The sequence below is a fragment of the Bufo bufo genome, chromosome 2, assembly GCF_905171765.1.
Source record: "Bufo bufo chromosome 2, aBufBuf1.1, whole genome shotgun sequence".
In the NCBI taxonomy this organism is placed as follows: Eukaryota; Metazoa; Chordata; class Amphibia; order Anura; family Bufonidae; genus Bufo; species Bufo bufo.
In genome coordinates this window covers 286,990,077-287,002,368 of record NC_053390.1, presented here as the reverse complement: position 1 = coordinate 287,002,368, position 12,292 = coordinate 286,990,077, and the positions used below count along the sequence as shown (strand labels likewise).

General features: G+C 45.5%; 1 protein-coding gene across 2 annotated transcripts in view; it reads right to left on the bottom strand.

The window, feature by feature from the left end:
• RASAL1 (RAS protein activator like 1) overlaps window positions 1–12,292 on the bottom strand; it is a 99,425-nt gene that overhangs the window by 68,240 nt on the left and 18,893 nt on the right. For both annotated transcript variants that reach the window (XM_040416663.1, XM_040416660.1), the window contains exon 2: window positions 5,790–5,846. In XM_040416663.1, coding sequence (XP_040272597.1) covers window positions 5,790–5,846 — 57 coding nt within the window. The remainder of the gene's footprint in view (window positions 1–5,789; window positions 5,847–12,292) is intronic.

Here is a 12,292-nt window from a genome sequence, read left to right as displayed (position 1 = left end):
CTCTGATTAAGCTCCCTAATGCCAAGACTCTAGCATCTTTGTTTATTGACCACATTGTATGCTTGCATGGAGTTCCCAAAAATATTGTCTCTGACAGGGGTGTTCAGTTCGTTTGTAAGTTTTGGAAAGCCTTTTGTCAAAGATGCGAAATTTTATTGTCCTTTTCATCAGCTTTCCATCCTGAGACCAATGGGCAGATGGAACGGTTGAATCAGATGGTTGAACAATTTCTGAGATGTTATGTGTCCGACAATCAGCACCGGTGGGTGAGATACCTTCCGTTGGCGGAGTTTTCCATCAACATACGGGTGAACTCGTCCACAGGGGTGTCTCCATTTTTCTGTAACCTGGGCTTCCATCCTCGTTTTAGTTTGAGTCCTTCAGTGTCCTCACTCAACCCGGAGGCAGATAGTTTTACGTCAGAACTGTGCACATTCTGGGCCCAGGTTCAAACCTGGAAAAGGCCCAGGAAGTTCAGAAGGAGAAAGCTTATAAGAGACGCTCCAAGGGGGTTGATTTTGAGGTCGGTGACAAGGTGTGGCTCTCCACCAAGAATCTTTCCTTGAAAGGGGTCTCCAGAAAGTTTGCGCCGCGTTTTGTTGGACCCTATGAGATTATTGATATTATTAATCCTGTGTCTTTTAGATTGAAACTACCTGACTCCCTTCGCATCCACAATGTATTTCACAAATCGCTACATATACATTATACAGATACATTTCGCCCGTGGTTCCCTCACAAGGACCTCCTTCTCCTGTGGAGGTAGAGGCCAAGACGAATTTGTCATCTCTAAGATTATGGATGTCAGGAGGGTTCGGAACTCTTTACAGTACTTGGTCTATTGGAAGGGTTTCGGACCTGAGGAGAGGATGCATGCCACCAATTTGATAAAAAAATTCCACCGTGATCACCCGGAGAAGCCGCACCCGCGGTCTTTGGGTCCAGAGGGGGGGGGGACTGTCACAGGGCGCCGGCGACGTGCTTCGCCTCTCCTGCGCCCTGATCGGACACGGAGGCAGGCACACACTCCGCGTCCCGCTACGGCGCCGAGCCCCTCGGCGTCCTCGTTGCTGGGGTAACGGGGGGCGGAGCGCGCGCGGCCGCACGCTCCCTCTCTGTGCGGCCGGCGTCCCCCGTTACCATGGTGATGGACAGGGGGCTGAGCGCCGAGCTGGGCACTCAGCGCTCGGCTGCAGTCTTGGTGGGAGGTCATGTGGCGCTGGCCACGTCACATGACCCCTGCCATTCAGTATATAAACAGGCAACCTGCTGGCCACAGGTTGCCTGTGATTAAGGTGTCCTTAGGCTATTGATATTGATTTCCCTGCGCTATTTGGATTTTGACCCGTGCCTTTTTCTTGACCCGCTACTGCCTGCTCCTAGTACCTGACGTGACCTCTTGGTTTGACCTTCGGCTTGTGACCTGACCTGTCTTTGTCCACTCCTGTGTACTGACGCTACAGGGTTTTTGACCCTTTGGCTTGTATTCGGACTCATCTTATTGTGTCTCCTCTGTGTTGATACCCCGGCCTTACCAGCCGCCCCCTTGACCTAGTCTGGTCTTTCACTGTGTCACCGCTCCGCCTGCCATTCCTTCTCTGTCCTCTCTGTCTCTCCGTACTTATCGAGGTCAGGGGCCGGCGCCCAGCTGCGCTCCGTTACCTAGGACAGGCAAGTGCAAGTAGGTAGGGACAGAGGCGTGGGTTGCAGACAGTGGGTGCACATACTCCCTTCCTATCCGGTGGCGTGACAACAGTTGAGAGTTTGATTGTAGGCATGTAAGGATATGGGGGTTTGTATGCAAGGAAAAGGGAACATGTCTACCTAGGTTAACACTAGGGATTAGTGATGAAACATCCGAAGTCGAGTCACATAATACTTTGAATACTGTACGGAGCGAGCGCTCCATACAGTATTAGAATGTATCGGCTCCTATGAGCCGAAGTTATTAGTGTAAAACAACATTTTCCGAACTCGGGTTCGGTTCCAAGATACCACTTGGAACCGAACCCGAGTTTAGGAAATGTTTTTTTACAGTAGAAATTAAGTATTCAAATGAAGTATTATGCGAATCGACTTTGGATGTTTCAAAAGTGTTAAAAGAGCATTGTAATTTTTCTGAAGTATATATACACTGCTCAAAAAAATAAAGGGAACACTTAAACAACACAATGTAACTCCAAGTCAATCACACTTCTGTGAAATCAAACTGTCCACTTAGGAAGCAACACTGAGTGACAATCAATTCCACATGCTGTTGTGCAAATGGGATAGACAACAGGTGGAAATTATAGGCAATTAGCAAGACACCCCCAATAAAGGAGTGGTTCTGCAGGTGGTGACTACAGACCACTTCTCAGTTCCTATGCTTCCTGGCTGATGTTTTGGTCACTTTTGAATGCTGGTGGTGCTTTCACTCTAGTGGTAGCATGAGACGGAGTCTACAACCCACACAAGTGGCTCAGGTAGTGCAGCTTATCCAGGATGGCACATCAATGCGAGCTGTGGCAAGAAGGTTTGCTGTGTCTGTCAGCGTAGTGTCCAGAGCATGGAGGCACTACCAGGAGACAGGCCAGTACATCAGGAGATGTGGAGGAGGCTGTAGGAGGGCAACAACCCAGCAGCAGGACCGCTACCTCCGCCTTTGTGCAAGGAGGAACAGGAGGAGTACTGCCAGAGCCCTGCAAAATGACCTCCAGCAGGCCACAAATGTGCATGTGTCTGCTCAAACGGTCAGAAACAGACTCCATGAGGGTGATATGAGGGTCCGACGTCCACAGGTGGGGGTTGTGCTTACAGCCCAACACCGTGCAGGACGTTTGGCATTTGCCAGAGAACACCAAGATTGGCAAATTTGCCACTGGCGCCCTGTGCTCTTCACAGATGAAAGCAGGTTCACACTGAGCACATGTGACAGATGTGACAGAGTCTGGAGACGCCGTGGAGAACGTTCCGCTGCTTGCAACATCCTCCAGCATGACCGGTTTGGCATTGGGTCAGTAATGGTGTGGGGTGGCATTTCTTTGGAGGGCCGCACAGCCCTCCATGTGCTCGCCAGAGGTAGCCTGACTGCCATTAGGTACCGAGATGAGATCCTCAGACCCCTTGTGAGACCATATGCTGGTGCGGTTGGCCCTGGGTTCCTCCTAATGCAAGACAATGCTAGACCTCATGTGGCTGGAGTGTGTCAGCAGTTCCTGCAAGATGAAGGCATTGATGCTATGGACTGGCCCGCCCGTTCCCCAGACCTGAATCCAATTGAGCACATCTGGGACATCATGTATCGCTCTATCCACCAACGTCACGTTGCACCACAGACTGTCCAGGAGTTGGCAGATGCTTTAGTCCAGGTCTGGGAGGAGATCCCTCAGGAGACCGTCCGCCAACTCATCAGGAGCATGCACAGGTGTTGTAGGGAGGTCATACAGGCACGTGGAGGCCACACACACTTCTGAGCCTCATTTTGACTTGTTTTAAGGACATTACATCAAAGTTGGATCAGCCTGTAGTGTGTTTTTCCACTTTAATTTTGAGTGTGACTCCAAATCCAGACCTCCATGGGTTAAAAATTTGATTTCCATTTTTTTATTTTTGTGTGATTTTGTTGTCAGCACATTCAACTATGTAAAGAACAAAGTATTTCAGAAGAATTTTTAATTAACTCAGATCTAGGATGTGTTATTTTTGTGTTCCCTTTATTTTTTTGAGCAGTGTATATACTTGAGTTTTAATACACCCACTTTCTTGCAGTCTCAAAACATCTACCAATGCAGCCTCCATAATTCTTAAATGGAAGAAGTTTGGAACCATTAGGACTCTTCCTACAGCTGACCGCCTGGCTAAACTGAGCAATCAATGGAGAAGAACCTTGGTCATGTAGCTAAGAACATAATGGTCACTCTGGCTGTGAGAAGAACCACCATCCTTTGCAGCACTCCAGCAATCAGGGCTTATGGTAGAGTGACCAGATAGAAGCCACTTCTTGGTAAAAGGCACATGACAGTTGAGAGTTTGATTGTAAGGATATGGGGGTTTGTATGCAAGGAAAGGGGAACGTGCCTGCCTAGGTTAACACTAGGGATGAGCGAATCGACTTTGGATGAAACATACATTTTCCCCATTGTTTCCAGCACATCACCCCTATGTCAACTCTGCTTGATCGTTATTTCCTGGACTGTTTACACTGTGGTCACTTCACGTGCATTTAAAGGACCCTCAGAACATGAATAAAGAGGTTCTCTGGTTTTATTAATCCAAGATTATTTTGCCTGGATGCCCAGTGTTATGTCTGAAGGAAACCAAGTAATCCTCATTAGCATGCCAATAACATGACAACAAGGAAGAATGGTGGTGGCAATATCATGCTGTGGGGACACCTTTCTGGGACCCTGGAGACTAGCCAGGGTTGAACAAAGTAAAGAAAGGTTCTTGATGGAAACTTGCTCCTGAGAACGCACGATCTCAAGACTGGATCTGAATATTCAGGCATGCAATTTTTAATGTAGATGTTGATGCAAGAAGGAGAAGTATATATCCTTCCTTTATGCAGTGCCGCAGCAGACCGCTGCAAAGGGTAAATTTTATGTTGCTAAGTTACTGTAAATGTTGTGATTCTTTGTTAAAGCACTTATTTCATCATGCAGTGTTTATACCAAATACCAATGTATGGGCAGTATATTGTTAACATTGGTAGATTTTGTTAGGTTACCAGGGTGATGGACACTGTCCGACCCTTTGTTACTGGAGTCTGAGTACAGCAGAGCCTACACATGCCAGAAAAGTTCCTTTATCATCATAGTACCTCTGAAGGAAAGGAAAGCAGACATCTTAGAAGGTCTAGAACCACCATCAAGGCTGTGCAAAAGACAGCAAGGAATTCACTCATTTATGGTAGAAAGAATCTTCTGCTATGGAAAGGCAATATAGCCTTGGTACCCACCACATTTTGAAATGGGCTGGCTATCGGTATCTAGATTCTGCACCCCACAGCCCAAAAACTGCAGAGGGAGCTAACAATTACAGAAAAGCATACCTGTGGTTTTCTTGGAAAATTGCAAAGTATATTCAGAGTGGGACTTAGGGACTACTATTACCATCATTGCTGCTGCTCATAAACATCTACTGTGGAGAAGTAGGCTCTGTGGTGTACCTCAGGACTGTACCAATTGCTGCTGTTTGCAACTCTCATCATCAATTCACTTAATGATAGACTTTATCCTTGCAACAACTGGCTGGTTTACTGCCTCCCCATCCGACAGCTCGCTCCTACATCTACCCTCCTGCCTTGCATGCTGCCAACTGTTCAACATCAAGGGCACCCTATCTAACAGCAGACAGGCGCCCCAAGTCCAGGGTGAGCCCCCAAGGGAAAAAAGGGTGTGCCCTGCATTCACCATGCACAGCCCAGGGAGAACCAGGGTGATGACTGCCACAGTAGACTGTGAGTACTACTACCACCATCATAGCAACTACCACCTCTCCCATCCTTGCCATTCCTGCAGGCCGCTGCATTTATATCTTCCATTCCTTCTGTATACATTTCTGGCTTCAGATCAAAAACTGCATGTGTGACCCCACTCTTATAAACATGTTAAATTTCCATTTTTATTTCTAAACAAGTTGAAACCTGATTTCGCTTTGCCCTTATAGAGTACTGCATGTAGATTACATTTTAAAAATCAACAGAAAATGTGGATAAATGAAGGAGTCTCAGTGTTCTGAATGCACTGTATATGATACATACAGATAAATATTTGCATAGCATGATACCATTAGATTATAGGACTCACCGTGCCACAACTTCATTATCCACCTTCACAATGCAGTACGGATCACTTGTGCCTGACCTTTGAAAGAGGAATGTAAAAGGTCAAATACAGATAGGTACAAGAGAAACAAAACTGTCCAGTCTAGCTAATGTTCTACTGGCTTATCACCTCGAACCTGCATCATTACAGAAATACCGTATGTGCCAAGCTGAGACCATATCTGGGCTGCAAAACTTATGGGAAAAATGTGTCATGGTTAAAGGGAATGTGTCATCTGAAAATGACCTATTTTTTAGGTTTGATCAGGTCTCCATCAGGCGTAGCACAATGAACAACGGGGTTTTATTCAGAGATAACAGCACAACATATGAATATAACTTTCAGTAAGATCAGAATCTCAGCACATCTGCTTCTGGCTTTCTTCTCTCTCAGTTCTCTCTGATAATCTAGGCCGTGTGTGATGCCTATATTTAATTCAAATTGCAGTTACAGTCAGTTTCTGTATTATACAAACTCTGCTTGCTGTGACCACTGAGAAGCAAATCAGCACTGATATCTAGGCCGTGTGTGACGCCTATATTTAATCCAAATTGCAGTTACAGTCAGTTTTTGTATTATACAAACTCTGCTTGCTGTGACCACTGAGAAGCAAATCAGCACTGATATCTAGGCCGTGTGTGACGCCTATATTTAATCCAAATTGCAGTTACAGTCAGTTTCTGTATTATACAAACTCTGCTTGCTGTGACCAGTGAGAAGCAAATCAGCACTGATATCTAGGCAGTGTGTGAAGCCTATATTTAACCACCTCAGCCCCCAGTGCTTAAACACCCTGAAAGACCAGGCCACTTTTTACACTTCTGACCTACACTACTTTCACCATTTATTGCTCGGTCATGCAACTTACCACCCAAATGAATTTTACCTCCTTTTCTTCTCACTAATAGAGCTTTCATTTGGTGGTATTTCATTGCTGCTGACATTTTTACTTTTTTTGTTATTAATCGAAATTTAACGATTTTTTTGCAAAAAAATGACATTTTTCACTTTCAGTTGTAAAATTTTGCAAAAAAAATGACATCCATATATAAATTTTGCTCTAAATTTATTGTTCTACATGTCTTTGATAAAAAAAAAATGTTTGGGTAAAAAAAAAATGGTTTGGGTAAAAGTTATAGCGTTTACAAACTATGGTACAAAAATGTGAATTTCCGCTTTTTGAAGCAGCTCTGACTTTCTGAACACCTGTCATGTTTCCTGAGGTTCTACAATGCCCAGACAGTACAAACACCCCACAAATGACCCCATTTCGGAAAGTACACACCCTAAGGTATTCGCTGATGGGCATAGTGAGTTCATAGAACTTTTTATTTTTTGTCACAAGTTAGCGGAAAATGATGATTTTTTTTTTTTTTTTTTTTTTTCTTACAAAGTCTCATATTCCACTAACTTGTGACAAAAAATAAAAACTTCCATGAACTCACTATGCCCATCACGAAATACCTTGGGGTCTCTTCTTTCCAAAATGGGGTCACTTGTGGGGTAGTTATACTGCCCTGGCATTCTAGGGGCCCAAATGTGTGGTAAGGAGTTTGAAATCAAATTCTGTAAAAACTGACCAGTGAAATCCGAAAGGTGCTCTTTGGAATGTGGGCCCCTTTGCCCACCTAGGCTGCAAAAAAGTGTCACACATCTGGTATCTCCGTATTCAGTAGAAGTTGGGGAATGTGTTTTGGGGTGTCATTTTACATATACCCATGCTGGGTGAGATAAATATCTTGGTCAAATGCCAACTTTGTATAAAAAAATGGGAAAAGTTGTCTTTTGCCAAGATATTTCTCTCACCCAGCATGGGTATATGTAAAAAGACACCCCAAAACACATTCCCCAACTTCTCCTGAATACGGAGATACCAGATGTGTGACACTTTTTTGCAGCCTAGGTGGGCAAAGGGGCCCATATTCCAAAGAGCACCTTTCGGATTTCACTCGTCATTTTTTACAGAATTTGATTTCAAACTCCTTACCACACATTTGGGCCCCTAGAATGCCAGGGCAGTATAACTACCCCACAAGTGACCCCATTTTGGAAAGAAGAGACCCCAAGGTATTCGCTGATGGGCATAGTGAGTTCATGGAAGTTTTTATTTTTTGTCACAAGTTAGTGGAATATGAGACTTTGTATGAAAAAAAAAAATATATAAAAAAAATCATCATTTTCCACTAACTTGTGACAAAAAATAAAAAATTCTAGGAACTCGCCATGCCCCTCACGGAATACCTTGGGGTGTCTTCTTTCCAAAATGGGGTCACTTGTGGGGTAGTTATACTGCCCTGGCATTTTCCAGGGGCCCTAATGTGTGGTAAGTAGGTAAATGACCAGTGAAATCCAAAAGGTGCTCTTTGGAATATGGGCCCCTTTGCCCACCTAGGCTGCAAAAAAGTGCCACACATGTGGTATCTCCGTACTCAGGAGAAGTTGGGGAATGTGTTTTGGGGTGTCTTTTTACATATACCCATGCTGGGTGAGAGAAATATCTTGGCAAAAGACAACTTTTCCCATTTTTTTATACAAAGTTGGCATTTGACCAAGATATTTATCTCACCCAGCATGGGTATATGTAAAATGACACCCCAAAACACATTCCCCACCTTCTCCTGAGTACGGAGATACCAGATGTGTGACACTTTTTTGCAGCCTAGGTGGGCAAAGGGGCCCATATTCCAAAGAGCACCTTTCGGATTTCACTGGTCATTTTTTACAGAATTTGATTTCAAACTCCTTACCACACATTTGGGCCCCTAAAATACCAGGGCATTATACCTACCCCACAAGTGACCCCATTTTGGAAAGAATAGACCCCAAGGTATTCGCTGATGGGCATAGTGAGTTCATGGAAGTTTTTATTTTTTGTCACAAGTTAGTGGAATATGAGACTTTGTATGAAAAAAAAAAAAAAAAAAAAAATCATCATTTTCCACTAACTTGTGAAAAAAAATAAAAAATTCTAGGAACTCGCCATGCCCCTCACGGAATACCTTGGGGTGTCTTCTTTCCAAAATGGGGTCACTTGTGGGGTAGTTATACTGCCCTGGCATTTTCCAGGGGCCCTAATGTGTGGTAAGTAGGTAAATGACCAGTGAAATCCGAAAGGTGCTCTTTGGAATATGGGCCCCTTTGCCCACCTAGGCTGCAAAAAAGTGTCACACATCTGGTATCTCCGTACTCGGGAGAAGTTGGGGAATGTGTTTTGGGGTGTCATTTTACATATACCCATGCTGGGTGAGAGAAATATCTTGGCAAAAGACAACTTTTCCCATTTTTTTATACAAAGTTGGCATTTGACCAAGATATTTATCTCACCCAGCATGGGTATATGTAAAAAGACACCCCAAAACACATTCCCCAACTTCTCCTGAGTACGGCGATACCAGATGTGTGACACTTTTTTGCAGCCTAGATGCGCAAAGGGGCCCAAATTCCTTTTAGGAGGGCATTTTTAGACATTTGGATACCAGACTTCTTCTCACGCTTTGGGGCCCCTAGAATGCCAGGGCAGTATAAATACCCCACATGTGACCCCATTTTGGAAAGAAGACACCCCAAGGTATTCAATGAGGGGCATGGCGAGTTCATAGAAATTTTTTTTTTTTGGCACAAGTTAGCGGAAATTGATATTTTTTATTTTTTTCTCACAAAGTCTCCCGTTCCGCTAACTTGGGACAAAAATTTCAATCTTTCATGGACTCAATATGCCCCTCACGGAATACCTGGGGGTGTCTTCTTTCCGAAATGGGGTCACATGTGGGGTATTTATACTGCCCTGGCATTCTAGGGGCCCTAAAGCGTGAGAAGAAGTCTGGAATATAAATGTCTAAAAATTTTTACGCATTTGGATTCCGTGAGGGGTATGGTGAGTTCATGTGAGATTTTATTTTTTGTCACAAGTTAGTGGAATATGAGACTTTGTAAGAAAAAAAAATAATAATTCCGCTAACTTGGGCCAAAAAAATGTCTGAATGGAGCCTTACAGGGGGGTGATCAATGACAGGGGGGTGATCAATGACAGGGGGGTTGATCAATGACAGGGGGTTGATCAATAACAGGGGGGTGATCAATGACAGGGGGGGTGATCAATGACAGGGGGGGTGATCAATGACAGGGGGGGTGATCAATGACAGGGGGGGTGATCAATGACAGGGGTGGTGATCAATGACAGGGGGGTGATCAGGGAGTCTATATGGGGTGATAACCACAGTCATTTATCACGCCCGTGTAAGGCTTCATTCAGACGTCCGGATGCGTTTTGCGGATCCGATCCATCCATCAGTGGATCCGTAAAAATCATGCGGACGTCTGAATGGAGCTTTACAGGGGGGTGATCAATGACAGGGGGGTAATCAATGACAGGGGGGTGATCAGGGAGTCTATATGGGGTGATCACCACAGTCATTGATCATGCCCCTGTAAGGCTTCATTCAGACGTCCGGATGCGTTTTGCGGATCCGATCCATCTATCAGTGGATCCGTAAAAATCATGCGGACGTCTGAATGGAGCTTTACAGGGGGGTAATCAATGACAGGGGGGTGATCAGGGAGTCTATATGGGGTGATAACCACAGTCATTGATCATGCCCCTGTAAGGCTTCATTCAGACGTCCGGATGCGTTTTGCGGATCCGATCCATCTATCAGTGGATCCGTAAAAATCATGCGGACGTCTGAATGGAGCTTTACAGGGGGGTGATCAATGACAGGGGGGTAATCAATGACAGGGGGGTGATCAGGGAGTCTATATGGGGTGATCACCACAGTCATTGATCATGCCCCTGTAAGGCTTCATTCAGACGTCCGGATGCGTTTTGCGGATCCGATCCATCTATCAGTGGATCCGTAAAAATCATGCGGACGTCTGAATGGAGCTTTACAGGGGGGTAATCAATGACAGGGGGGTGATCAATGACAGGGGGGTGATCAGGGAGTCTATATGGGGTGATAACCACAGTCATTGATCATGCCCCTGTAAGGCTTCATTCAGACGTCCGGATGCGTTTTGCGGATCCGATCCATCTATCAGTGGATCCGTAAAAATCATGCGGACATCTGAATGGAGCTTTACAGGGGGGTGATCAGGGAGTCTATATGGGGTGATCACCACAGTCATTGATCATGCCCCTGTAAGGCTTCATTCAGACGTCCGGATGCGTTTTGCGGATCCGATCCATCTATCAGTGGATCCGTAAAAATCATGCGGACATCTGAATGGAGCTTTACAGGGGGGTGATCAGGGAGTCTATATGGGGTGATCACCACAGTCATTGATCATGCCCCTGTAAGGCTTCATTCAGACGTCCGGATGCGTTTTGCGGATCCGATCCATCTATCAGTGGATCCGTAAAAATCATGCGGACGTCTGAATGGAGCTTTACAGGGGGGTAATCAATGACAGGGGGGTGATCAATGACAGGGGGGTGATCAGGGAGTCTATATGGGGTGATAACCACAGTCATTGATCATGCCCCTGTAAGGCTTCATTCAGACGTCCGGATGCGTTTTGCGGATCCGATCCATCTATCAGTGGATCCGTAAAAATCATGCGGACATCTGAATGGAGCTTTACAGGGGGTTGATCAATGACAGGGGGGTAATCAATGACAGGGGGGTGATCAGGGAGTCTATATGGGGTGATCAGGGGTGATTAGGGGTGATCAGGGGCTAATAAGGGGTTAATAAGTGACGGGGGGGGGGGTGTAGTGTAGTGTAGTGGTGCTTGGTGGGACTTTACTGAGCTACCTGTGTCCTCTGGTGGTCGATCCAAACAAATGGGACCACCAGAGGACCAGGTAGCAGGTATATTAGACGCTGTTATCAAAACAGCGTCTAATATACCTGTTAGGGGTTAAAAAAAACACATCTCCAGCCTGCCAGCGAACGATCGCCGCTGGCAGGCTGGAGATCAACTCTCTTACCTTCCGTTCCTGTGAGCGCGCGCGCCTGTGTGCGCGCGTTCACAGGAAATCTCGCGTCTCGCGAGAGGACGCGCCGGCGCGTCCAGGAGGAATGAATCAACCACCTCCAGGACGCGTCTGTGCGTACAGCGGTCCGGAGGTGGTTAATCCAAATTGCAGTTACAGTCAGTTTCTGTATTATACAAACTCTGCTTGCTGTGACCAGTGAGAAACAAATCTACACTTATTTCTAGACAGTGTGTGAGGCCTATATTTAATCCAAATTGCAGTTACAGTCAGTTTCTGTATTATACAAACTCTGCTTGCTGTGACCAGTGAGAAGCAAATCTACACTTATTTCTAGACAGTGTGTGAGGCCTATATTTAATCCAAATATCAGTGACATCCAGTGTCAATATGAAGAAGGCGAGTATTAAGGGAAGGGGAAGTGGACGTGATTCTGATGGTTCACGCAGGGGCCGTTGGTCAGGGCGCGTTGCAACTGTGCCTGCTGCCAGAGCACAAGGAAAACAGTCATCAACAATACCTAGCTTCATGTCCCAGTTTTCAGAGCGTC